This window comes from Amyelois transitella, chromosome 9, assembly GCF_032362555.1.
Source record: "Amyelois transitella isolate CPQ chromosome 9, ilAmyTran1.1, whole genome shotgun sequence".
Taxonomy (NCBI): Eukaryota; Metazoa; Arthropoda; class Insecta; order Lepidoptera; family Pyralidae; genus Amyelois; species Amyelois transitella.
Window position 1 is genome coordinate 8,592,975 of NC_083512.1, and position 25,611 is coordinate 8,618,585.

The window sequence follows — 25,611 nt, forward strand, 5'->3', positions numbered from 1 at the left end:
AACAGCGATTTAATGAAACCGGTGTCGAACGAATGTCTGAGACGTCTATGAGCGAAGCCGAAAAGGGACTTGGAATCGAAAAACATTCATCGAAGTCGGCATTACCCATATATAGTGGTAAGACTCCATGTATTACTTTAAATTGTAATTCATTTTTGTTTATTTGTACATTTATGTGCACGGAGTGCGCAGTGTTTTCCATTCGCAAAACCAAAGAGAATAGATTTCTTTGTCACTGTCAACTGTCAATCGATCTGTTTCACGCGATGTCAATTTTTTATCCCGTTTGCGCTTGCTTCCTTGCTTGTCTTGCTTGGATATCGTTGTACTGTCCATGTTATAAATTTAATTTTGAAAATGTTTCAATAAATAACTCACGATTTCAAGAATTCAGACGTGCACAGTTTAGAGTTTTGTTAAAAAGAAAATATACATTTACCATCATGCCGCGAATTATGATAAAAGGCGGCGTTTGGCGCAACACGGAGGTTCGGAAATTTCACGTTTTATTCTGCATTTTATTGCATTGTGTTTTTATTCATAATGATTAATGATTAATTTGAATTTTAGGATGAAATCCTCAAAGCGGCGGTGATGAAATATGGCAAAAATCAGTGGTCTCGTATCGCATCTTTGCTTCATCGGAAGTCAGCCAAGCAATGTAAGGCTCGATGGTATGAGTGGTTGGATCCCAGCATCAAGAAGACAGAATGGTCTCGGGAAGAGGACGAGAAGTTGCTGCACCTGGCCAAGCTGATGCCAACACAATGGAGGACCATTGCTCCTATTATTGGACGCACGGCTGCTCAATGTTTGGAACGATATGAATATTTACTGTAAGTTTTCATTTCTTTACCTTTAACAATTTAACATTTTTTGTGAATGTATTTGTAGAATAAATTTACCTGTATTGTTCAACCTGTAAGTTTATCCCAAACAGAATTTGGTCAACTATACCATACTTGCAAAATAGGTTGAGCAAATAAGATTTTAATGGATCTTTCATTCTTATTTAAAGTGTCAATTCCCTAATGTTGCAAAATGTTTTAATCTAATTCAATCTTACAGGGATCAGGCACAGAAGAAAGAGGAGGGAGAGGATATGGGAGATGATCCTCGGAAACTGAAGCCTGGCGAAATTGATCCCAACCCCGAGACCAAGCCCGCCAGACCTGACCCCAAGGATATGGATGAAGATGGTAACAATTTCTTTGTAAAATTTACAAACTAAATAAATACTGGTGACTGATACTTATGTACTACCTTCTAAGTAACCATCATCTCACTATGCTTCATCATCAGTTCATCTGCATTTGTCTCAAGTGTTATTATCCCCAAAACAATAGTTAATATCTTCTCCTATTGCACAACTGGACACCCAGTCAAAGATGTGGGACATCACCTTGGCTGTTCAACCTATTGTTGGATAGTTATTTGACAGATTTTAGGGTCAAAGAGGTCAATCTAAGTTGTAATACTCTTTCTCCACCAGAATTGGAGATGCTATCAGAAGCCCGCGCCCGTCTCGCCAACACTCAAGGCAAGAAAGCTAAGCGGAAGGCCCGAGAAAAGCAGCTGGAGGAGGCTCGTCGTCTGGCCGCTCTGCAGAAACGGCGAGAGTTAAGTGCTGCGGGCATTGCTGTGCCAATCAGGTTTGTTATATCTACAGGGTTATTTTAACATTACGCCAAATTTTTACTGTTTGCTTCATAGTATACAAAATGTTGACTTGCAAGGTGTAGATTCCTAAAATTTTAACCTTAATTACTATAAGTACATACATACATATAGTCACGCCTATACCCGCGGGGTAGACAGAGCCAGCAATCTTGGAAAAGTGATAAGCCAGCTACATATACTTCAGCTTTTTGGCTTGAGGATAGAATTGACATTCAAATAGTGACAGGTTGCTACCCCATTGCCTAAAAGAAGAATCCCAAGTTTATAAGCCTATCCCTTAGTCGCCTTTTACGCCATCCATGGGAACGAGATGGAGTGGTCCTATTCCTGTTTTTTATTAGTGCCAGAAACCACACGACAACTATAAGAACCGACATAAACAAAACACTAATTAGTTCTTGTTGTTTTTTAGGCGCAAGAAGAAGCGGGGCGTTGATTACAACTCTGAGATTCCGTTTGAAAAGCGTCCCGCCGCGGGCTTCTACGACACTTCCACCGAAGTCGTAGATCCCATGGCCCCGGATTTCTCGAGGCTCCGTCAACAGCATCTGGATGGGGAACTACATTCAGAGAAGGAAGAGGTAACGTTTTTTTTTTTTTTCAGATAAAGACGTTATAATTGGAAAGGAATGTAGAAGACATTAAAATTACTTTTAAATCTCACATAACTGAGATTTTTGGTTGCGAATAGAAAGCTTAATTATACACAAAGCCAGTGTGTGATTTGAGTTTTCCCATGTTGAGAACAAACCAGAACAGAACCGCAATGAGTCAAGTCCAATTAACTAATAATACCTACCTAAGTTAAATTAATTATATTTTTAACATAGAGATAGGCTAGATCTTACAATAACCTTAATTTTACTACACGTTTCTTTTTTAAATTTTAGCAAACATTGTATACTTGATATTAATTAGGAATTTGTAAAAGTGTAAAAAAACACTATAATTACTAAGTTATTGACAAAACAATGTGTTCTACAGCGCGACCGTCGCAAGGACAAATCCAAGTTGAAGCAGCGCAAAGAGAACGACGTACCCCAGGCCATGTTGATGGGAGATCAGCCCGCTCGCAAGAGGAGCAAGCTAGTGTTGCCCGAGCCACAAGTCTCTGATCAGGTAATGTGTTTTGTTTCATGTTTCTTTTCCTCAAAAATTGTGTCCATGATGACAATTAATCAAGTGAATTTTTTATCTATACTTAATATTATAAAGTGGTAAAGTTTACTACTTTGTTTGTTTTTGAAGGAATACTGAATCATGAAAATTATTTCATTGTTTAAAAGGTATGCTATGTGTGGGTGTTAAAGACTGTGTATGTATCACGGACTGACGAAAGCCTTACGTCCATTCTAATATTATAAATATGAGTGTTTGTGTGTTTGTTTTGTTACATTGGCCAATAGAATTCTATCCCATCACCTCCCGTGGTTCTGGCGTGGAAGGAGTGTGCAGCTCTGGTTTGCTATCTAATAGCGCACACATAAACATTACAAAGCCACCAGTGTCGAAAAGACTGAAAGACCACAATCAGCTGTATGGCTTCATGACGGAATTGAGATTTTCAAGAATCCCAAGTTTATACGGCTATATCCTTCAGTCGCCTTTTACACCATGCACGGGAGAGATATGTAGTGGTCCTACCAGAGCTAACGAGCAGTATGACGCGGCAGGAGCTGCAGCAGGTGGTGAAGCTGGGCCGCGCGTCGGAGGCGGCGCGCGCGGCGGCGGGCGCGGCGGGCGCGGCGTCGGACGCGCTGCTGGCCGACTACGCGCTCACGCCCGCGCCCGCCACCGCGCTCCGCACTCCTGCGCAACACCAAGACAGGTACTATCACTACATTACACAGTATAAAGTCGCTATTTTAGTCTGTTTGATTTTTTGTAACAGGTAGAGTGTTTCAAGAGGAAGGTTTTTATGTGTAATAACATTTATAATTTTGCACCCGTGCGAAGCCGGGGCGGGTCGCTAGTATATGTATATTTTTATCTTCCTCCTGATTTTAGTTCCGGTTTCATCCTCACCTCTCTGGAGAGGAGCCTAGAGAATGCCTTTGATGGATAGGGTGAGTCAGGTTTTTACACTAAGCGATTCCCGTCTGAGCTCTGCAACCTTTGCATGTAAACCTAACCCGTATTTGTTCCATGGTTACACCAGTTGCCTGAATGTGCAGGTTTACTTACAATGTTTTCCCTCACCAATAGAACATTGTTAGTATTCAAACTAGTGCACATAACTTTGAAAATAGTCATTGGTACATGATTAAGGTGGGATATGAACCTCAATATATATATATATAATATATTATATTGATAATAATCTCAAAGGTAGATGGAGACTGTTATCTATGTACATAATTTAGCATTTTTTAAGTTATTATACCTAAGTAAAAAATTATAAACAACATTTACATTTCATTTGTTTATGTATATATGTATGTATTTACATTTCATTTGTTAATGTCATTGGTTTGCAGAATCCTGATGGAGGCCCAAAACGTAATGGCACTGACACACGTAGATACGCCCTTGAAGGGTGGGCTCAACACTCCACTGCACCAATCAGATTTCTCCGGGGCCCTGCCGCAGTCACAGGCACTAGCTACGCCCAACACTGTACTAGCTACACCCTTCAGGTATGGTAAAGAACAGCAAATCCTAAATCTGCTGGAGATATTAGTGCTTTTACTTTACGTCAACCTTACCATTAATTTCCAAGGCGTTCAGTCCGGTAATATAGATCTCTGATACGAATATAATCAGTGTTAATTATAAATTTTATGATATAGTTTCTCTTTGATACCTTTCTATTCTCTGCATTTGATCAAGTGATTTCATTTTTTTTTTCCATGAGCGAAGAAAGAAGTAAAAACTCACTTGTCACTGGTCCAGTTTCGGATCTTAATCACAATGTGAACAAGAAGTACCTTTAGCCAAGTGGGTTCCAATTATTTTTTCAATATTAACTGACATTTTTAAATTCCTAGGTCATCGCGTAGTGAAGTATCAACGCCGGGTAGTTTCAACACGCCAAGTCAGAATGCCAGCCAAACTGCACTTGCGGTAAGATTTTACTTTATTAAGTTAATTTAGGCGACCTACTACGATACAAGTTGCAAGCTCAAATATGGGTAGGGTATATATACACTGAGTGTTAAATTATCAAATTATTTAAGAGACATTTTAGTTACTCCATTTATATGTATGTAAAACTAGAGTTTTAAATACATATAAACATGTAAAACTAGACGCCCGCGACTTCAATATCAATTGGTATCAATCCCTCGGGAAGTCCGAGATAAAAAGTAGCCTATATGTTATTCTGGATCTTCAGCTACCTACATACCAAATTTCATCGTAATCGGTTCAGAAGTTTTTGTGTGAAAGAGTAACAAACATCCATACTGACATCCTGCCATACTCGCAAACTTTCGCATTTATAATATTAGTAGGATATTGTTGAGTCAATTTTATTTTGCAGACGCCAGGTCTTCGTGACAAGTTGAGTATCAACCCTGAAGATAGACTGTCTGGTGGCGACACACCACAAGTTGCCAACCAGCTACAAAAACAGGTAACTGATTTTCTTTTAATTGCTAAGTTCAATGTAGTTCTTAGCCTTATTATACTTTTGAATTGTTAGAATTGGAAGTTGTGACCATATTAGCTCTTTTATGTCAACTTCTTGTACGGTTATAGCTGCTTCACACTGGACCAAGAACGTGTTTCACTAGCCTTCGTAGGTACTGCCCAGATGATTTAGCGTTTGCAATCGAGAGTGCATGCTAAACAAAATAAGTAACCACTTTGAAGTTTTAATGTGGCGGGATATGTTAACTACCATCTTTTAAATATTGTCCATCTTAAAACTATATTAAATAATCACAATTTCATACTTCGTAGCTAAAAGCGACCGTGCGCAACGCCCTCCAATCGTTACCCGCGCCCCGCAACGACTACGAGATCGTGGTCCCCGACAGCCAGGCTGACGACGCGGACTCTGTCGCCTCTCACGCTGCTCTCGTGGAGGACCAGGCCGACGCTGACGCCAGGCTGCTCAGGGAACAGGAGGAGAAACGTGAGTATTTTATTTATTCTTGAGTATGTGTGGGTTAACGCATTGGTGAGTGGGTACCTATTTGTATGTTCTGTTGTTACAAATTGTCGATGATGTTCTTTTTCTCTGCGTAACTAGGTTAGGCAGCACTATTCCTCTTTTCGTGTCGTGTCTCTTTATTCTCGTGGGGTATTTCATAAAAAATTAAACTTCTTTTTCATTACAAGGTTCAGCAACAAGTTTTCGTTCTCGTGCCGTTCAATGCGTTCAATAATGGCCTACTTTAGCATTAATTTTTGCTCATTAACTTCTTGTTTTTTGTAACTAGGTTTAACAACTTTCGCATTTCGTTCCCTCAAAGTGCAACTTTACCCATCGTCTGGCACCTCCAGACGCCGTTTCCATTAATTCCGTTAGATTATATTAGTTAGTAATGTTGTGGTATGGGCCTCCAGGCGCAGCGGCCCTGGCGCTGCGGTCGCGCGCGGTGCAGCGCGGGCTGGCGCGGCCGCTGGAGGTGAACGCGGCCGTGCTGCGCGGCGCGGGCGCGCTGGCGCCGCTGCAGCAGGCCGAGGAGCTGCTCAAGGCCGAGATGGTCACCATGCTGCACTACGACGCCTTGAAGGACCCGCCGCCAGGTACACGTACACGTACCGTACAGTGGGCCTACTGAAGACATTTCTCTAGAAATAAGTAGTGCCATTGTACGGAGTTTCTCCTCCTTAGTCTAAGTTTTAGTTGTATTTTTTTTCCTTTATGTACACAAATATGTGAATGAATAAAAATAAATCAAGACACTGCCTGGTTCTCGTCGCGTCGAACGAGTCGTTTGCACTAAACGGTTAATAAATTTATGCGTCTTAAATAAACTTCCCACTATAAAAACGCGCTTTTTCCAATCAGGTGTCGACAAAAAGCGGGCGGTACAACTACAGGCATCACATTTAGCGTACCTAGAACAGCATCCGTACGAAGAATTCACAGCGGAAGAACTGGACGCGGCTAAGGCGGAGCTCACCAAGGAAATCGAAATCGTGAAAGCGGGCATGGGCCATGGAGACCTCAGTATAGACGCGTACACGCAAGTGTGGGAAGAATGTCTGGCGCAAGTGAGTATTTTGTTTTGTTCAGTTTATCAGTTAAAACTCAATCACATAGCCAACCAGAGACAGGAACACCACAAATATGAAGTACGACAAGATGCTAGTACGACAAACCATCTTCATCTTCCTAGCGTTAATCCCAGATACATCCTCACCTCTAGAAAGGAGCCCGGGCTGCCCCTTTGACTGTAGGATTAGGTGAAACGGTTTCTACGCAAAGAGACTCCCATCTGACCTATTAATATTCTAATTTAAACTTTTCTAATTGCCTCTATTTTCTCTTTCCCAGTTTTTATATTTGTCTATGCCCCTTTAGGTATTGTTCCTGCCTGGGCAAAACAGATATACGCGAGCGAACCTGGCCAGCAAAAAGGATAGGTTAGAATCAGCTGAGAAGCGGTTAGAACAGAATCGCAACCACATGGCCAAAGAGGCGAAGAAGTGTTCCAAAATGGAGAAGAAACTAAGAGTATTGACAGGTATGATTCACTAGTCACCAAATTATTTTTATTGCTTCTGATTTATAATGGAAGCAATTGTTTCTTAATAAGAAGCAAGGTGAAAACATATGTTTAATATTATCTATGATAAGTAAGCGATCATTCTGCCGGAACAAAACAATAATAAAAAAAATGTTTAAAAATACTTATAAAGCTTTTAATATTTTTCAACAAAATTAGTTATACGCAAAAGACATTTTTTCCATTAACATCACATATGGACATGTACATAACGTTTTGTTTTTTAACATACTTTTTTGTTGTTTTTCCATTGCATTTGATATTTTTGAACATGAATTAATAGTTTTCAAACACCAGGTGGTTACCAAAGCAGAGCGGCTTCCCTCATCAAGCAGTTCCAAGAGTTGCAGGATCAGATCGAGCAGGCCAACCTAGAGCTGTCCACATTCAAGTTTCTCGCAGAACAGGAGAAAGCCGCAATTCCGCGCAGGATAGAGGTAATTACAAACCTATGTATACTAGTCAAATTTATCATTTTGGTAACATACATTTTGGTTCTCATCTTCCTTCTTTCTTTTTAAGGTTATCCGAAGTGATTGAAAATGTAGGAAAATTAGAGTTAACGTTTGTAAATAAACCCGCTGTGCAATTGAACGACGCGACGTGTAACTTCTTCATAGAATTTAAAGTTTTTTAAACACTGCTCCAAATATAACGTTATAAAATGTTTATTTTGATGATGATTGATTATGATGACGAAGAATTGCATGAATTCCTTAGTTGCAATAATCTTATTTTATATTTAGCGCAAATAATTATTTAAAAAAAAAAATCCTAACATACACATTATTTTCCAGTCTTTGACGGAAGACGTGAACCGTCAAACAGACCGCGAGAAGCAGTTGCAGAAGAGATACGGAGAACTGCAAGCAGAGTTGGAAGAGCTACAGAAGGGGAAACCGGTCAAAGAGTCACAGGCGAAGATGATTGAAGATTAGTTATGAATATTATAAGGAAAGAGGAAGAAAGATGTAGAGGCGACTGGTGAAAGTACAAACTCAGAGCCTGATATTGTTAAAGAGAAATGAATTATTCAAACCAAAATAATGTTGAACATAAGAGCACGTTTGACAGCATCGATATAGACTTTTAAAGGTAAAATTTATAATCAATATAATTTTATATAATAGTCTTTGTCGATGATTATTAAGGTGGACAACCTTATACTTTTACGACGGTTTTTTGCAGTAAGAAATCCACCATTGGTAGCCGTAAAGGTTTATAATAACTATGTGTAGTATATAACGATATTTAATGAGTCGCAAAACCTGACAATTGTGCACAACAATGTTCTTTTTGCCTGTTAGAAAAAAAACTGTTGTAAAGATTACAGAATTATTAATAGTATCATAATACCCGACTGCAAAGAAGCAGGTTTCGAAGAAAAGTTAAAATGACATGAAAAATTGAAAATCCATAATAAAACGCAATTTTATTACCAAAATGCATTGTGTATTTTTTTAAATACCATACTCCCAATTTTTTATCGTTCACTTTTCACATGATTAGCGGATCATTAACAGATAAAACATTACGAATAATTTGGCATAAAATAACAATAAATTAACATTATTCTTAAATTTAAAAATTACAATCATAAAATTAGTTTTATAAAAAGCACCTTTGCTAAACAACTACTTATTCGTAATTAGGAAATAGTAACACGAGGTGATAAAATACATTATTACTATTGTTCGGTTCAACTTAAGGCATGGCACTGAGTGTAACATCTACACTCTTAGTATTAGTTACAAAACCATTTAGTCTTATCCCTGTGCAAATGCTACGTATCACAGTCCAATTATTCACTTACTTTACAAAGTCCTTATCTTCTCTCATTTCATCTTTCTTTCTACATTCATCTACCCATTGCAGCTTTTACCATGATCCAAAATTGTTCAGATTCCCCTGCAAAGGTTGCGGAGGTCGGAAGAGAGTCGGTTCGTGTAAAAACCTGATTTACCTAATCTAGATCATAATTAAAACTCGCATCTCGGGCTCCCCTCCAGAAAAACGAGGCAGAATCTGGGATTTACCCCCGGAACATATGTTAACAAACGAGGAGTAAATTACGGTAGCAAAATTTTTATGGATTGGAGGAAAAAGAAATCCTAGACTGGCGGAAGATCCTCCCTTTGGTGTTACTAAATAAATTGGCGGTTGAACCTGAAACATCGCTCCCGAAACAAATAAGATTGTCAAGCTCCATGAGTAGGACCCAGACCAGCTGGGCTAACTACTATCATCAGAGTCGCTATGTATTTGCCTCGTAATTTTATTCTTTCTTCTAACTATTGGACTGTCTCCACTTTCGTCGGTAACGGTTTTTGGAGACTTATTTCGTTTCGCTCTACGTTTTTCTTCTAGAACAATTTCGGCGAGCTCTAACTCAGATACGTCGTTGGCTTGTGTCAAACCGATGTGAGAATCGACACAGAAACTATCCTGAAAAGAAGATAGAAATTAATAAATATTACAGTCCTAGAAATGTGAGGTGCAAATTTATTTACAATGAGAACTATAAAAATGACGATAGGCGTCGATCAACTATGTACTAGATTCACAGATGAAAGTTACACATAAAGTCGTAATTTTTATAATGGATCTGTAATGTGTGCTGCGTTGTAATATAATAAGATCCATTTTCGAACAAGCGGACGAATTGGTTTCAGCGGGATAGTTGATACTATATTATGTACAGATATTACGTAGTGCGGCAATAGATAAACAACATAAATGAAATTTGATATTTAAAATTTAGATTGAAATTAATTGGCAGTTTGAAAATGAGACTTACCATTTCATAATTATCCTCTTCTACAAATTGCGAGAATAGATCAGATTTATTGTACTTCTGAGGTAATAGTGGTATCTTGAATACACCGTTATTCACCGGGCTCCTGAAAAAAATAGTCATAAAGACTTAATTTCTATGTGTAGATCTTTTTATTTCTATATCTCCCTGGTCCTTGGTTAACTCAGTCTATGAGAAAAATATTGATTGACAAAAAATTATATTGATGAAGAAAATCACGATAAAAACTTATGACGTGTCATGTCTTCCGATATACTTATATGAAATAAACAAATAATCATCAACAAAAAAAACTTAATTATGACAAAAGATATTGAAAAGAAAGAAAAAAGAAATACAAATGGCGCTAATAATAAAATTTATTTCAAATTGCAAGAAAATTATATTCCAAGAAAAATAATTCAAAACAAGTACAAAATATAACGTGCGTCAAAAGAATTACAACTAGATTTGATTCACTCATAAGGACGTACGCGCATAACGTAATATACCAACTTGATAGAGCGCAGATAGTGCGCGTGTATGTCGGGCGACGCGGCGTCGTCGTCGCAGAGGAAGTCGGCCAGGCTGCCGGCGCTCGCGTCGCTCAGCTCGTCCGAGCTGGGCTCCGAGCCCGACAGCGCCGCCTCCAACTCTAGGAATGAGTTCGGCTTCTTTTTCTGGTTGTACAATATTTGGGTAATTATTATTTATTTATTTATTGTAAATATTTTATGATATTTAGACAATTTTGACGGCCGCTGTGGGGCAGCGCTAGTACGCTTGTCTGTGACACCGGAGGTCCCGGGTTCGAATCCCGGCCAGGGTATGATGAGAAAAAAACTTTCTCTGATTGGCCTGGGTCTTGGATGTTTATCTATATAAGTATTTATTATAAAAATATAGTATCGTTGAGTTAGTATCTCGTAACACAAGTCTCGAATTTACCTCAAGGCTTACTCAATCTGTGTAATTTGTCCCGTATATATTTATTTTATATTTTATATTTATATTAATTTATTCTAGTATGTCACAATTGTACAAATAGGTCTTGCTCTCACCGATGGACTGACACACGAATGACCACAAAAATTGTACAAAAGTACTGAGTGTGATCGATGTTTTGGTAGAACTCTGATGTCAGCATGTTAAAAATGCAGGCGTCGTTGTTTCGTAACCTTTTGTCGTTTTAGCTTATCTGTTATTTTAGAAAATCAACCCAGTCCCACCTCTTTGACTTTTGATCATTCCCAAAGTGAGAAATAAACGAAATCAAGGTTTTAACAAACAAAATAAATACTTACTTTTCGTACTTTGTGATTAATTAGACTCTTCTTTTTGACGTCATCGTTAGAGGGCCGCGGATTTCTGTCGTCATCGGAAACGAAGTCGTCTTCGCTATCGAAACACATCTTTCGTTTTTGACTGGACACATTATTTTTCAAAATATTGTCCATAATGTTCTTAGGACTTTTCACTTTACTATGCCTTTTGAACATTTGTAACATTTCTATTTTATCTTCACTTACACATTCCTTCTCCTTATCAATCTCTGTATTTTTTTTGTTACTAATAAAGTCACCAAAAGGATTCTGATTTTCCTTTTGCGACAATTTTATTACTGGAGATGTCATGAAATTAACGTCAGGATCATTATTTTTTTGGGATAATGGAAATACTTTGTTGGATGACAATGCTGCTAACACTTTTTCTTTTAAACTAAGCGATTTAGAACCTGGATTCGGTTTATGTTTTTTATTGAAATACGGAGATGAAGTTGCAAAATCGTCATCCTCAAAATCTAGCTTTCTTTTGCTAGTAACGGGTGCTGGACTTGGGTTCAAAACTGTTTCATTTTTCTTACTAGAATTTGCTACTGAATCTTTACTTCTTTCAAAATCACATTCATATATTTGTGTATCATCAGACGAGTCACTATCACTGTCCAGTATTATGAGACTTTCACTTTTATTTGATAAATTTTTATTGGATTTGTTTGTGAGAGAAATATTCATAGATTTCTTTTTATCAGCTTGTGTCAAAATAATTGGAGAGTTGCTCCTTTCGTCACCTTTTTCCAATTCCACTTTACTGTTATCCTTTTTTATATTAGAATTATGTAATGTCAAATTCCCGTTGTCAGTTTTGTTAATCATGTCAACAAGTTGTGTGATCGTGAACATACTCTTATTATTACTTCTATCAGCCAAACTTTTGTGCGAATGTATAAATTCAGTTTTACTTATATCACTTATCGGTGTAGTCGGAATCATATTTTTCTTCATACTTAACTTTTTAAGTTTGGTATTTATTTGGCTGCCGAGTATTGGCGAAGTAGGAATTACTTTTCCTGATAAAATAGACGGGCTGCGTGGATTTTCATAATCGGGTACATCAATTTTCTTATTTTTACTAACAGTTTCTATTATTTTATTGTCATTTATATCGGGTTCAGGTAGCTTATCAAAACTATCGTCTTCAGCGAAAATATCGTCAATACTATCTAGTCCAAAGAAACCTAAAGCTTCTCCTTCGGAATTGGGGTCCTTCTTGTCTTGTCCCTGTTTTTTAACTTTGCTTTGGTCTACTCTTTCGTCACTAACTACCATTATTTCCTTTTGGATATTTTCCTCAGGGCTGCTTTCAGCAAAGATATCTTCGATATCTCCAATTTCAAAATTATCATTTCCACTGGAATTATTGGTAGGTTTTGTTTCTGGGGGAGGCGAATTGAATTCTAATTCCAATTCGAAATTGCTTTTACTTTTATTTAGACTAAGAACTGGACTACTATTATTATTACTTTTAACAGGAGTTTTGTCATTACCTGCAGGGTAAAATTCAGGGGAACAAAAATCAAAATCTAAGTCAAAGTTGCCACTGAGATTTTTGTCCATGTCGACGCTTTTGTTAATATTTGGATTGATCAAACTTTCATTGTTTTTTCCGTATTTTGATAACATATTCGCATCGACATCATCGAGCAAATCGGGGTTTGGTAATTTTGGCTCCAAAAGGAATCTCAAAGATAATGGAAGTTTCTTTCTTTCTTTTCTTATGTTTGATATAAAAGAGCAGTCTCCTAAATGTTGGCAAATGTAGCAATTTTCCGTTTTGCTAGAATTATCTAAACTTAAGTCCACTAGTAGATTTATCAAATGTGTTGGTATGCCTTCATTGTCTTGTATACCTAAATCGTTAATAAGTTTGGTGTAACTTTTAGTAGATTTGGTGGCAGTGCTAAAGAGAGCTCTAATATCCCCATAATTTTTTCCCGGCGACTTTATCGGTAAAGCTTTTGTCTTTTTCTTAGTTTGTTTAGTTTTTGCTGGCGAAAGCACAAAACGAGGTGTGGACGATATGGCTAAATTTTGTGTTGCAATATCTTGAGTGTGGAAAACTGAAAAAGAAAACACATGACATTGAGCTAGAATATGAAAGCATGATGGTCAAAATGCAAAATGATGTACACGAAATTGTAAGCTCTTGACAGTCATGTTTTTCGTATAAAGTAGTTGAGCAACAGGAGGAAACTAACTTTAGAGGCTAGTTAACAATTTTCAGGCAGTATAAGATCGTAATTTGGCCAATGTTTTCACAGAATATAATTAATGTAACTCCAAGACTTTAAGACGACAGAGAGAAAGGTATGGCAGTTATGAGAGAGAGAGAAGAAATGAGATTAAAATCATCCATTACCTGGATTTTGCGTCGATGGCGGCATATTAAATCTCTTAGCATCACTACATTGCAATAGGGCGGACAAAATTTCACTGTCCGTTGAATGCCCTATGTTGACAGTTTTCTGTAAGCTTCTCTGCCATTCCAACCACGTGTGCAGTTTCAAATCTTCTGCATACTCCATGCCATTTAATTTTTCTGTAAATTTAATAATAATTTGACGATTTTATTCTAGTATAGCTGTGGCAGATAAAGAGTTACTAAAATAAACTGTCAGGTTTATAAGGACCTTACTATACTTGGTATTTTTACTCGTTTATTGATGTACATTAAAGACTAGCGAACCGCCCCGGCTTATGTGAATTTTATAAACCTTCCTTGAATTATTCTATAAAATGAATCCTCAAGAAAACATACATAAGGAGAGACATCTTGAAGCGACTTTGTTTTATACTATGTAGTGATATATGTATATGCCATGTCCATTACCTCTGCTCATAGCCCAGTACTCCTTAGGCGCTGGGAGTCTTTTTCTGTCGTCGAAACCGTCTGGAAACATCTCGTTGAACTCTTCTTCAGATATCAAGGTACCAACATCGACCTCCTTACTGGAAGTACTTGAGCCTGAAGACGCGCGGCCGAGTAGCATCGTTCTTAGATCTTTTTGACCCTAAAAAAATTTTTGTGATAGTGGAGGTTTCTGTCCGTTTAAAAGAACTACTATAACTAATAATCTCCGCCTCAGTGGAGCTGCAGCCTAAATCTATGCGTGGCGTAAAATCAATATCATCTTCAAACCTAGTGTAGGACTCCGAGCTCGGAAGCAACACCTGAGGCAAAGGTGAGATGCGAATTTCTTCTTGCAATTACCTAACACCTTTACTAGATCATGGACACCAAATTCTTCCCCAGAGGATAAGGTCGGGACAAGTGGCAAAGGATGATATAGAAGCTTGTTGCACGCCTTTTTCGAAAACAAATGAACACTATGCTACATATAAGTAATTCTGAAAAAGTTACACGCCCATAGCCTATTTGGTAAACAGTAAGCTCAGTCCCTTCACCAAGTTAGTGGGGAGAGAAAATAAAAGACAAAGCATTATTTTAATGACAATTGTATTACCTTCTTGGCTTTCTCAATGCCATCTTTCTTCTCCTTCGGGTCTTGTTTTTTGGCCACAGTGATGTACATCTTCTGACAGACGGGCACAAAATCGTGAGGCACCATACGAGGATTACTTTTGTACAAACAGCTTTCAACTTCGCGTGATTGGAGTACTTTTTTGTTCAGACCATCCCGTTGACGCATGCAGTCTAGTAACGTCTGGAAGAAAGATTATTTAAAACTTAGAACTACCGCCATTTTTAAAAGTAACAAAGAATTTTCTAATTATAAAAAAAAAAATCATGCAGCATGTACTAACACCTTTGTCCAATAACAAAGATATTACCTGATGCTCTCTTCCCTCCGTGACTAAAATATGAACCTGGCCGCCTCGCTCACGGCCTGTGCGTCCGCATCTGTCAATGTCAAGTCAAGAAAAGAAAATCAAATATTAATCTCAAGATATTGTTAAAAAATTCCTTTTGAAAGTCAAAAAAAATTCAAAATTAAAAAAAAAAAATCGTGGCAAGTGGAAAGGGTAGTCTCTGCCTACCCCTCCGGGAAAGAGGCGTGATTTTATGTATATATGTATGTATGGGTACATATAAATTAAGAGTATTCCCTAAATATTATGTTACACTTCGAATAAGGCAATACGAAATGAGGCGATTCGCCAGCACACAACAATCAGTCGGACCTCTGCACGAGGCGCACGGGCGAGCGCGAGGCGACGTCGAAGCACAGGATGAGGTCGACGGCGCCCACGTCCAGCCCCTCCTCCGCCACGCACGTGGCCACCAGCGCGTTGCACGCGCCCGCGCGGAAGCTGCGCATCACGCGCAGCTGCTGTTTCTGAGATACCACTGTCTTGCCGTCTTTGCCTGCAGATTCATTTTTTGATATTAGGGACGCGCACATAGTACATAAATGTAGATAAAACTTTTGTCATGTAGTTTCGGTACATGAACTAACATAGTTGCCAAAAGTTTGTTCAATAAACGTAATTTCTTACTTGTAATAGTGAAATACCGGTCTGTACTAGTCAATGGATTTATATGCAACATTTACAATTATTTTAAATAAAATATTATGATAAAAAAAGGTTTGTATTTGCGCTTGTAACGAATATGCTTAAAAACTACAAGATTTTGATGACATTTGTAACGTCTTTGTTGTAAATATCTTGAAAAATTTGTAGCTGCGCTTCATGTTTTGGAATTTTCTTACGGGGCGAAGCACCGCGCAGAAGCAATTTAACAAAATATATAGTACCATTAGTATAGATACTGACCAGAGGCGCCTTGTCCGACGAACATCATGGGCGTGATGATAGGCCGGCACTGAAGCAGTAGGCAGTGCACGAGGTTTACACTCTCGCGGTACTCGCAGAACACTAGAAATGTATATTTAGATTTATTAAAGCGAAAGGAGAAGACAGATATTTAATTTGTGAAAAGTCTATCTTATCAGCGGGTGTCTCACATAAAAGTACCTATAACATTAAAAAGTCTAAAATTAATAATTACCTCGTTTTAGTGATAAATTTGAAATAAAGACATATGTGGACATTAATAATTTTGTAAAAAAAATTAACTTACCGATAGCGCGGGTATCCTGACCATTCTTTTGACATTTAATAAAATGCTCCATCATGATTTCCTTCAACTTGTCGAATTTGGGATGGCCGAAGCATAAATTTTTTGGCATCTGTAAAAATAACAAATCAAGATATAGAAAGGATTCTTCAATTAAGTTAATTTCTGAAAATAAATAAATGTTCAATTTATTTTCAGAAATTAAATTGAACTGAATTAAAGAAAAGCGCAAATTAATTAAATTCGTAATGTTACCTCAGGTATAGTTCCATCTGGCAATATACTTCTGTCCAAGGATAGCGGATTGACTCCTAGATCATCTCTTAGCCTCTCCAACAAAGCCGTGAGCTGGTCATCAGCTTGCATCCAGGACTTCTCCGGATGTTCATCGAAGAAGTTCAGAAATACTCGGGAACCGTGCTTGATGAGCAATTCCAAGCCATGGTATAGAGCAATGAGAATTGTGAAGTCTTTCATTATAATGTTGTGTTGCGGATGCCTGCCAAGTATAGTATAATAATTTTAATTAAAACTGCTTATTTTCTAAAAGTATCTCTTACTCTTTTTATCTTTAAGGTTATTAAATTCAAATTTTTATTTGCATAACATGTTTAGATGTTAACCTTAAAGATAGGCAATTGACATTTTTTTTTTCAAAAAAGGTGTCGTCCAAATGTGGAACTCTCTACCCGAGACAGTGACAAGTGCTCCAAACGTAAACACTTTTAAATATTGACTGGACAAACATTTATAATTTTTGTCCAGTCAATATTTAAAAGTTTGTTATATAAGTGCAGTGATTGATAACAAATAAAGTATAATAACAAGTGCAGTGATATACACGCATTAGCTTTAAGCTGCTAGTGTATTATTAATCACATAAATGATAATAAAATAACAAAGAGGAATGACACTTCTTACCTAGCACTACGCTCCTTTGTCTGGTATTCTTTATACATCATAACGACACGGCCTTTAGACAGATTTCCTAAGTTCTGAGGCAGGATGTTGAACTGTTTCAGCCTGCGAGCATATCCGTCTAATATCTGTAAAGTCATTATTATGTTTATGAATATTTTTTTTAATAAGTGAGATTTTTTCATGTTTCGAATCGCAATAACGAAATTAATGTTTGTTTTGGTTGTTGGCTTTAATACTCGTGATCCACTTATTTTCGTGATAAACTTAAGAAAACATAATAGTGACACTTTACATGGTGTTTTTACAGTAGGTCAAAATCTTTTTTTTAATAGATACCTTTTGCATTTCAATAACTTTAAGTAATCATTGTATATTAGTATTTTTCAAAAAGCTACAAGCTACAAACTACCTAAACACTTAAGTCTTGCGTCCCCTTCAAGGTACAGAAGAGAACGCTCTTCAAAACGTACATAGAATACATACATACATACATATGGTCACGTCTATATCCCTTGCGGGGAAGACATAGCCAACAGTCTTGAAAAGACTGAATGGCCACATTCAGCTATTTGGCTTAATAATAGAATTGAGATTCAAATAGTGACAGGTTGCTAGCACATCGCCTAAAAAGATTCCCAAGTTTGTAAGCCTATCCCTTAGTCGCCTTTTACGACATTCATGGGAAAGAGATGGAGTGGTTCTATTCTTTGCCGTGCCGGGAACCACACGGCACATAGAATCCCTTTAAAAAACAGAAACGCTCTATAAGATGGACACGCTCCAACTTCAAATTCTATTAAAATTCAAAAATTTTATTCATTTTTATTACATAATTCATATCGCTTAACAATTGTCATATCTTTTGGTTTCACAACATTGGTTGACTTCAAATAAATTACTCCCCAAAAAGAAGCTGGTACTTCGCCCAAACAAATTGACTACTGGTATGAGAAGATGCACCAGCTGAAGAAACCCTTCAAGTATTGGTCGTCGTTGGATTCATGACTATTTGCATGCTTTACCTCCAACACAATATTCTGATAATATTTAAATGCTTTATTATTATTACCTCAATGTACTGCTGCCTTAGTTGTGTTAATTGCGGCCCTAGTTTGATAACAACGGTGTTTATCTTGCGCGCGTGGCTATATGGAGCTACGTCTAAACAATTCTCAGTCCTCAGTTCTAAGTGAGCTATGTGTAGATTCTTCACTACCTGAAATAATAAATGAGACCTTAATTTACATTTTTGATTGTTTCGGTTCTGATCGCAGATTAGACACCATATCTCAATTACAAGAAAAACACTTATTTTTCTTTTTTTAAGATGCTAAGAACAAAACCGCCTTGGATTCATGTCGAACTCATTCCAAGTGCAAGCCATCCGACTGTAGAATTCTCCTTCTGAATCTATTTGGAGGGCGCCTAATAAATTGATTACATTCAGGGAGCAAGTCCATAATCGTCTTTTTGACCAGTAGATTTTCTTAAACTCTACACAATCATCCAACTTATGAAGTATATGTAAGTTTATTTTATATGCAATATATATCTATAGTCATACTTATGTACGAGTATGTAAATTATTATATTTAAGTGTATTAAGTAACCTATTATTCATTTTTATATTATTATTATTTTACAGTTATCGCAGCACCCATACATCCATCTCAGTTTGGTCCAGAGGCACGACACTCTTTGGGCACGACTGGCAGAGAATGCCTTGTGGCATTAAGTCCACCAGTTGTACATTTTATGTGCATGAAGTTTTAATAAAAAAAGTAAAAGTCAAAACAAAACAATATGCCTATGAAACCTCTCTCCTTTTAGGATATAAACTGCAGTTCTAAGGAAGGACAGTGCAGCTGGCCAATCTAATTTAACAACAGTTATGGCAAACAACAGGCCACTTAAACTTTGAAAATGTCATGAATATGTATACTCTTATGGGTCTACTGGAAGATATTGCTATTAAAATTAGTAGCACCTTTGTACATGTATTGAATATGTCTCTTGATTGTGTGACTCACATTAGCGACGTCTTCAACTCTACTCCCAGGGGTCGCAGATAACGCCAGTATTCTATACAACTTGTGTCCCATATCCGTCAGGCTGCCAACTATTTGACAATACGCATAGTTGCCTCTTGCCCTATGCGCCTCATCAAGCACCAAACATCTGATCTTATCGCTGGGACATATGCCTGACATGATATCATTGTATATAACCTGTGGCGTCGCAAAGAATACTCTTTTGCTTTGCCAATGTGCTTTTCGAGTGTTTACTTGCATGTGTCCTATAAAATAAAAATAATTAATTGAAACATGCTGCTGAAGATCTTTTGCATTAATAATTTTTATCTCCTTCTGAGAAATATACAACAAAAGATAAGGAGTGATGCATAACAAGTAAGTTTCCATAAAATGAGCCTTTAGTGTAAATGTTACGTAATTAATGCTATTTTGTTAAGAGATGATACAAGAGCTCCAATTATTTTAGTCCACAAGCAAATTTAACATTTCTGGAATAGATTTCAGCCAGACTAAAACATAAAAAAATTACTACTACATATATTTTTTTTCTTAAAACCATTCTTTCTACATTTTTGTCAGGAAATAAGATATATGACCAGCACTAATTACCTGTCATTTCAATGGTGTCATTAGGCGGGATAGCTATAATGTTGTAGCAAGCATCAATTTGTTGTGCAACAAGAGGCCGGGTGGGTGCTGTGAACACAATCTTGCCAAGAGGGTACCAGCGGTAGAAGTTATACATTATGACAGCGGCTATAAAAGTCTTACCCAGGCCTGTCGGGAGACTTACCTGAGAAATACATTTATTTTTAATGCATGTTATATTTTTAATTTTATTTAAACATCCTTTGTTTTTTTTTTTACTTTGGGTATGTCTAGTTAGTTTAGTACAAATTATTTATGTTTTTATGCATGCAAAATAATGTGTGATCTTATAAACTATTTATACAACTTATTTTGGTAAAATAGTGACTCAGTAGTCCTATTGAGTAGTATTGTCCTAGGGAAAGAGGCGTGAGTTTATGTATGTATGTAGTCCTATTAGTACAAAGTCTTAGAAAATAACTCACAAGTGTATTTTTAAGCAGAGCTGCCTTTATAATATTGAACTGATAGTCCCTGACTGGGTAGTTTGTGGGGTAGATCCATGTTTTCCCAGTTAACTTGTCATAGCCATTTAGTTCCTCATCACAGCACAAAGCGCTAGAAAAAACGAATCGCATAAAATTACTTTATCTGCTACCAAATCATTTAAAATAAACACACTAATTGGTATTTGGTTGGAAGTGGAACAAAAACATACAATCTACATCTAGTTTGTTGATTGAATTAAATAATAAATGTGTATGGAACAGAGAACCTTGTAAGAGATAATAATGTGATTATATTTACGTAATGAAGAAGAACAAGAAAGCAAACAAACGTTGCTGGATTTACCCCAGTGGGTGCGTTGTCTTGGATCTTGATAAAAGAATGGCATCAATGAATACATCATAGATCATACAACTATGTATCAGATAACCTTACCTGACATTAAGTTCACTGGTGTTATGAGAGTCATTTATATGACTCTCAGAAAACCCAGCCTTTTCTTTGAAGGAACTGTTTTCAAAATTTGTGAGAAAAGAAGAATTTTCAAATAATTCATCATCTTCAAAAACGTCCGCCTTCGAATGACCGGGTTTTGAGCTATACATCATTTATAAATACTATGTGTATAAATCATCTTATTGGTTTAAAAGCTAGTTATTTACATTTATTAAGGGTCATATTGTTCTGGTTATTTATACCGGTAAACTAAAACACAGCAAAGCAAAGCAATAAAATTATCGCAAGCAACTTATACTGCTGCCAACTATCTCGGAAGAAAACACGCTTACTGGAACAAAATAATGCGCCAGATTTGATAGGATTTTGAAAGAAAAGCTAAAGTTTGTCGTGTATCCCGTCTTTAGGTACAAATGATAGAAACCGGTTGTCGATCATTTAAAAACAATCAGATTGCTAAAACAAAGGCCATTTGCATTTTCGTTCCTATGCTATGACAAAGCTGATAAAGCGCTACATAATGCAGAATGGGTTATGTTGGCATCACTCTCACAACAGACGTGACTTTGACGGTCACAAAATGTAAATTGTCATTGTCAATGACAATCAATGTATCATCATGCTTTTACACTGACTGACAGTGACAGAAGCAGAACAGCAGCTGATTATTTTTTTTTCCTTTGTTTACAATTTTTCGGTTTTTTTTCATGTTGCAAAAGAATCGTTGTGCACTTATCTAAATAAACAAATTAATTTGTTTAGGACACCTGAAATAATTATGGAATTAGATGATGGTTTAGACGATTTGTTAGCTGAAATTTGTGAACCCACATCCCCTAAACAAATTAAACTTCAAAATGACTCTGAAACCCAACCCGGTAAGTTGTTTCAAAATGAATTCCAGATATATTTTTATTGATTCACTATATTCGTTTTGAATTTATTACATTTACCTTAATAATATTATTGTATTTCTTAACAGGTTCATCAAAAGAAGTTCTTGCGAAACCAGCTGTTTCAAAGACCCACTGTGTTTTGGTAAATCAAAAGCAGGTAATCAATTGTTTATGTAACACATATATAGATAATTATAATGTATTTTTTCTTTACTTGTGGCCCGCCACGACTTCGCCCGTGGTACAAACATAACCTGTGGTTCATTGACACTAGTTGGTACTAGTGTCAATGAACCACAGGTTATCATGGATACCATGGTTGGTATCCATGTTGGATCTATTGGCACATATTGACAGCAGATTATGAACTTACCTTTCTAACAGTGAAATAATTTTAATAATCAGTTCGGTATGTCTGAAGATTAGCCCTTTTAGGGCATTAATTAAGTAAACTAAGATGATTTACCCAAAACCGCCGAGCTTGTATGAAGAGAGTTATGAATGTGAATGAAGCGAAGGAAGTATGCAGAGATCGTGGCAAGTGGAAAGAGGTAGTCTCTGCCTACCCCTCCGGGAAAGAGGCGTGATTTTTTGTATGTATGTAACTAAGATGAGGAAGACAGATCCATCAGTCTTGAAAAGACTTAAGGTCATGTACTGCTGGATAATATACTTATATAAAATTTATTAGCTATATTCTAGGTAACCAATCTTGCAACCATAATTCAGATGTTATGTTATGATAGGCATTTTTTTACAGCGTGGTAACCCACTTTTGAAGTCTATCACAAGTGTCCCATGGGAGTATGATGATATTATACCTGATTATGAAATTGGAAAATCAATATGTGTGCTATTCCTGTCAGTACGATACCATAACTTGAATCCTGACTACATAAATAACAGATTAAAGGAGCTTGGCAAGAAATATGAGCTTCGTGTTCTGTTAGTTCAGGTAACCTGGTTGTATACTATTACATATAATGAAATATAATGAATGTATAAAGAATACAGTAAAATAGCACTACATATTCTAAAGTCCCCCTTTTTTCCTGCCTAATGTTGACTTTCTAAAGTCTTTATGCCTGTTTGAAATGTTGGAAAGAGTGTTTTCTGAAGAAGGTTTACATCTATAAATGCTAACTGTGTGATGCCTGAGGGGTGGCTAGTAAATAAATATAACTACAATGATATAACAAAATGCGTCATTTTATGTATGTATGTTTTAACAAACACTTGCAACAATTCTTTGTGTGCAAAATTACTCATGAATTAAATGTATTATGTTTATAAAGATCTTAATTGTGATTTAATAAAAAAAAATATTTAAACATAACATCAAGTTGCATTATCCAGATTTTACCATAAATATGCAAGAAATAAGCATGTATGTATGTATATATATACTTACAGGTAAATAAGTACCTGTTGTACTATAAATATCTTTTCCTAAATGATGGTTGCAAGACAGTGAATATGATAAGGCATGAAAACAAATGTTTCAACAAATACACTATTGAATAAACTTGCAATATATGTATATTTTGCATTATTTTGAACTATAGAACAAGATTATTGTTTAGGTAGATTTGAAAGATCCACATATACCACTAAAGAATCTAACAAGAATATGCCTCCTGACTGACATGACCTTAATGCTAGCCTGGAGTCCAGAAGAGGCAGCCAAAGTGATAGAAAACTACAAAATATATGAAAATAAGCCCCCAGACAGGATCATGGAAAAAATTGAGAATGACCCACATCAGAAGGTAAATGGATTCAAAAATATTAAAATGTTATATTTTTTATTACTGTGTAGTACTCTATATAGAGATATCTTTAATTTTTTATATATAACCTTAAAAGTTTTAAAATGAAATAATTACTTTCATTCTATCAGAAAAAATTCTGTCTCAACAGTAACTTTGTCCTTTTTTTTTTTTGAATTTAAAACAACTTGCAACATTCAAATGTTTGTCAAAATTTCTGTATGGACTTCTGACTGGTTAAATCTATATTTGTACATTTAAATTTCAGATTATAAATGCTCTTTCTTCAATAAAGCCAGTGAACAAAACTGATGCAATGACATTAGTTAAAACATTTGGTACTTTAGAGAATATAATAAAGGCATCCGAAAGGAGGCTGGCGGAAATCCCAGGTTTTGGAGCAACTAAAGCAAAAAAGCTTTACAAGGCATTACACGAACCTTTTCTGAAACGGGGAAATCTTGATGTTAGTAAAGAAAAAAATAAAGATGAAGTGTTTTCAGAAGATTTGAATTTGGAAGAAGTGGAATCAATAGAGAAAGAAGTTACAAAATAGCTTGTAAGTTTAAATTAATTTGTACAGTTTTATATTTTTAAGATATCTATTTTAATATACTATTGCAAGGAATATGTATATTTTATTTTAGTGATTTACTGACATACCTAGTAATTAAATGAGAAATCTATATATATGTTTTGGAGCCAAGATTTCCAATAGCATCGAGAGATAAATGAAACCCTTGGATTATTTTTTGCAGAATTTAGTAATTTAATTAACTATTGATTTGACAAAGAGCCATACTTTAAAAAAATTAGAGAAGAAAGAGGGTAAGTGCACGAGCACTTAATATAAGAGGTACACTTAATATAAGAGGTGTTCGTTATATTTGGTAGCAGAATTAATACTAGATACTTTTATAATTTTTTATTTATAAGTATATTCGAATTTATTAAATAATATTTCACGAAAGTGTTTGTTACATTATTAGGTTAAAAAATAATCGGCTATATTTTGCCAACGCGTTATGTAAATATGCTTATATTTACATAACGAGTCAAGGGCCTAACTATGACCGCTATCCAGGAGAGGGTACTTAAGTAATTACACGTAAAATTAGAAGTTTTATGTATATACTAACATTTAGCGCAGCCTCTAAAATAAGGTTTTTCGTATATTCCACGGGAACTTGAGTTTTTACCGGGATGAAAAATATACTTTGTCCTTCTCCGGACTCTTAATTATATACACGCAAAATTAAATGAAGATTGATTCAGAAGGTAACGCGTGAAGAGTAAACAAATAAACAAAAAAACTTACTCGTATTTATAATTTAGTTGGGTTAGGGTATTCGGTTGTTTTGGCGAGAAAGAGTAATGCATACCTACTCACAAATATTTATATAAATGTGTTCATTCCTTACGTGACGTGGGCCTATAAATTAGGTCACGTTTTTTCTTTTGCTAACCCGTCGCCTAAAACTAGAATCTCAAGTTTATTAACCTTTCCCTTGACTGGCTTTACAATCAGCCACATAGACATCAGCTAGCAAACAATATACTAGACCAGCACAAAAGCTTTCAAGAGATAAATTCCTCCAAGGTAAAGAGATGATGTGGTGTTATTATAGTGTCGAGAATCACACAGCACAAACTTTTGCATTTATATTTTGAAGTAAGTACTTACTATAATTCAATTAAATAAGAAATAACCGAGATTTTTCGTTTTACGGATATCGGGCATAATTTTAATAACGCAATCCAAAGAAATAGTCGTCTTGGCAACCAAAACTGTTTTACCTTGGCGTTGACAGGATTAAAATAACATAGCCGCAGTAAGTCCCTAAATCATAAGGCTGCCGGTTTTTTCGTCACAAAAACATCATCAGCTACCGCACGATGCCCCAA

At 36.2% G+C, this 25,611-nt stretch overlaps 3 protein-coding genes and 1 long non-coding RNA gene across 4 annotated transcripts; 3 read left to right on the forward strand and 1 right to left on the reverse strand.

Moving 5' to 3' along the window:
* Positions 1 to 273: 273 nt before the first annotated feature.
* LOC106142846 (cell division cycle 5-like protein) lies at positions 274 to 8,799 on the forward strand. The gene is made up of 16 exons (XM_013344758.2): positions 274 to 488; positions 571 to 836; positions 1,069 to 1,199; positions 1,493 to 1,652; positions 2,093 to 2,261; positions 2,665 to 2,799; positions 3,354 to 3,508; positions 4,158 to 4,316; positions 4,668 to 4,743; positions 5,162 to 5,254; positions 5,584 to 5,758; positions 6,193 to 6,375; positions 6,641 to 6,846; positions 7,157 to 7,319; positions 7,659 to 7,798; positions 8,159 to 8,799. The coding sequence occupies exons 1-16, from the start codon at positions 444 to 446 to the stop codon at positions 8,297 to 8,299; spliced, it is 2,397 nt and encodes a 798-aa protein (XP_013200212.2). The 5' UTR covers positions 274 to 443; the 3' UTR covers positions 8,300 to 8,799.
* Positions 8,800 to 9,072: 273 nt separating this feature from the next.
* LOC106142845 (Fanconi anemia group M protein) lies at positions 9,073 to 21,518 on the reverse strand. The gene is made up of 18 exons (XM_060945701.1): positions 21,021 to 21,518; positions 20,564 to 20,696; positions 20,100 to 20,283; positions 19,488 to 19,753; positions 18,527 to 18,673; positions 17,458 to 17,582; positions 16,792 to 17,035; positions 16,540 to 16,648; positions 16,233 to 16,334; positions 15,639 to 15,822; positions 15,288 to 15,357; positions 14,960 to 15,160; positions 14,326 to 14,506; positions 13,855 to 14,034; positions 11,460 to 13,555; positions 10,672 to 10,835; positions 10,159 to 10,261; positions 9,073 to 9,806 (listed from the first exon to the last, which is right to left on the reverse strand). Exons 1-18 carry the CDS (start codon positions 21,191 to 21,193, stop codon positions 9,594 to 9,596), a joined length of 4,875 nt encoding a protein of 1,624 aa, XP_060801684.1. The 5' UTR covers positions 21,194 to 21,518; the 3' UTR covers positions 9,073 to 9,593.
* Positions 19,765 to 20,240, forward strand: LOC132902063 (uncharacterized). Its single transcript, XR_009656989.1, has 2 exons — positions 19,765 to 19,865; positions 20,070 to 20,240. It is a non-coding gene; the product is annotated as an uncharacterized LOC132902063 (long non-coding RNA).
* Positions 21,519 to 21,697: 179 nt separating the features above from the next.
* Positions 21,698 to 24,334, forward strand: LOC106142826 (DNA excision repair protein ERCC-1). The gene is made up of 5 exons (XM_013344730.2): positions 21,698 to 21,919; positions 22,024 to 22,094; positions 22,698 to 22,892; positions 23,521 to 23,706; positions 23,975 to 24,334. Exons 1-5 carry the CDS (start codon positions 21,820 to 21,822, stop codon positions 24,260 to 24,262), a joined length of 840 nt encoding a protein of 279 aa, XP_013200184.2. The 5' UTR covers positions 21,698 to 21,819; the 3' UTR covers positions 24,263 to 24,334.
* The last annotated feature ends 1,277 nt before the right edge of the window (positions 24,335 to 25,611 follow it).

Excerpts from the sequence above, each read along its gene's own strand:
- LOC106142846 (XM_013344758.2), top strand. The coding sequence starts at position 444 with ATGCCGCGAATTATGATAAAAGGCGGCGTTTGGCGCAACACGGAG. Across the intron at positions 3,509-4,157 it reads CCTGCGCAACACCAAGACAG|AATCCTGATGGAGGCCCAAA; the intron begins GTACTATCACTA and ends ATTGGTTTGCAG. Across the intron at positions 7,320-7,658 it reads GAAACTAAGAGTATTGACAG|GTGGTTACCAAAGCAGAGCG; the intron begins GTATGATTCACT and ends TTCAAACACCAG.
- LOC106142845 (XM_060945701.1), bottom strand. The coding sequence starts at position 21,193 with ATGATGTATAGCTCAAAACCCGGTCATTCGAAGGCGGACGTTTTTGAA. Across the intron at positions 10,262-10,671 it reads CACTATCTGCGCTCTATCAA|GAGCCCGGTGAATAACGGTG; the intron begins GTTGGTATATTA and ends TATTTTTTTCAG. Across the intron at positions 9,807-10,158 it reads AAGAGGATAATTATGAAATG|GATAGTTTCTGTGTCGATTC; the intron begins GTAAGTCTCATT and ends TCTTCTTTTCAG.
- LOC106142826 (XM_013344730.2), top strand. The coding sequence starts at position 21,820 with ATGGAATTAGATGATGGTTTAGACGATTTGTTAGCTGAAATTTGTGAA. Across the intron at positions 22,095-22,697 it reads TTTTGGTAAATCAAAAGCAG|CGTGGTAACCCACTTTTGAA; the intron begins GTAATCAATTGT and ends ATTTTTTTACAG. Across the intron at positions 22,893-23,520 it reads TTCGTGTTCTGTTAGTTCAG|GTAGATTTGAAAGATCCACA; the intron begins GTAACCTGGTTG and ends ATTATTGTTTAG.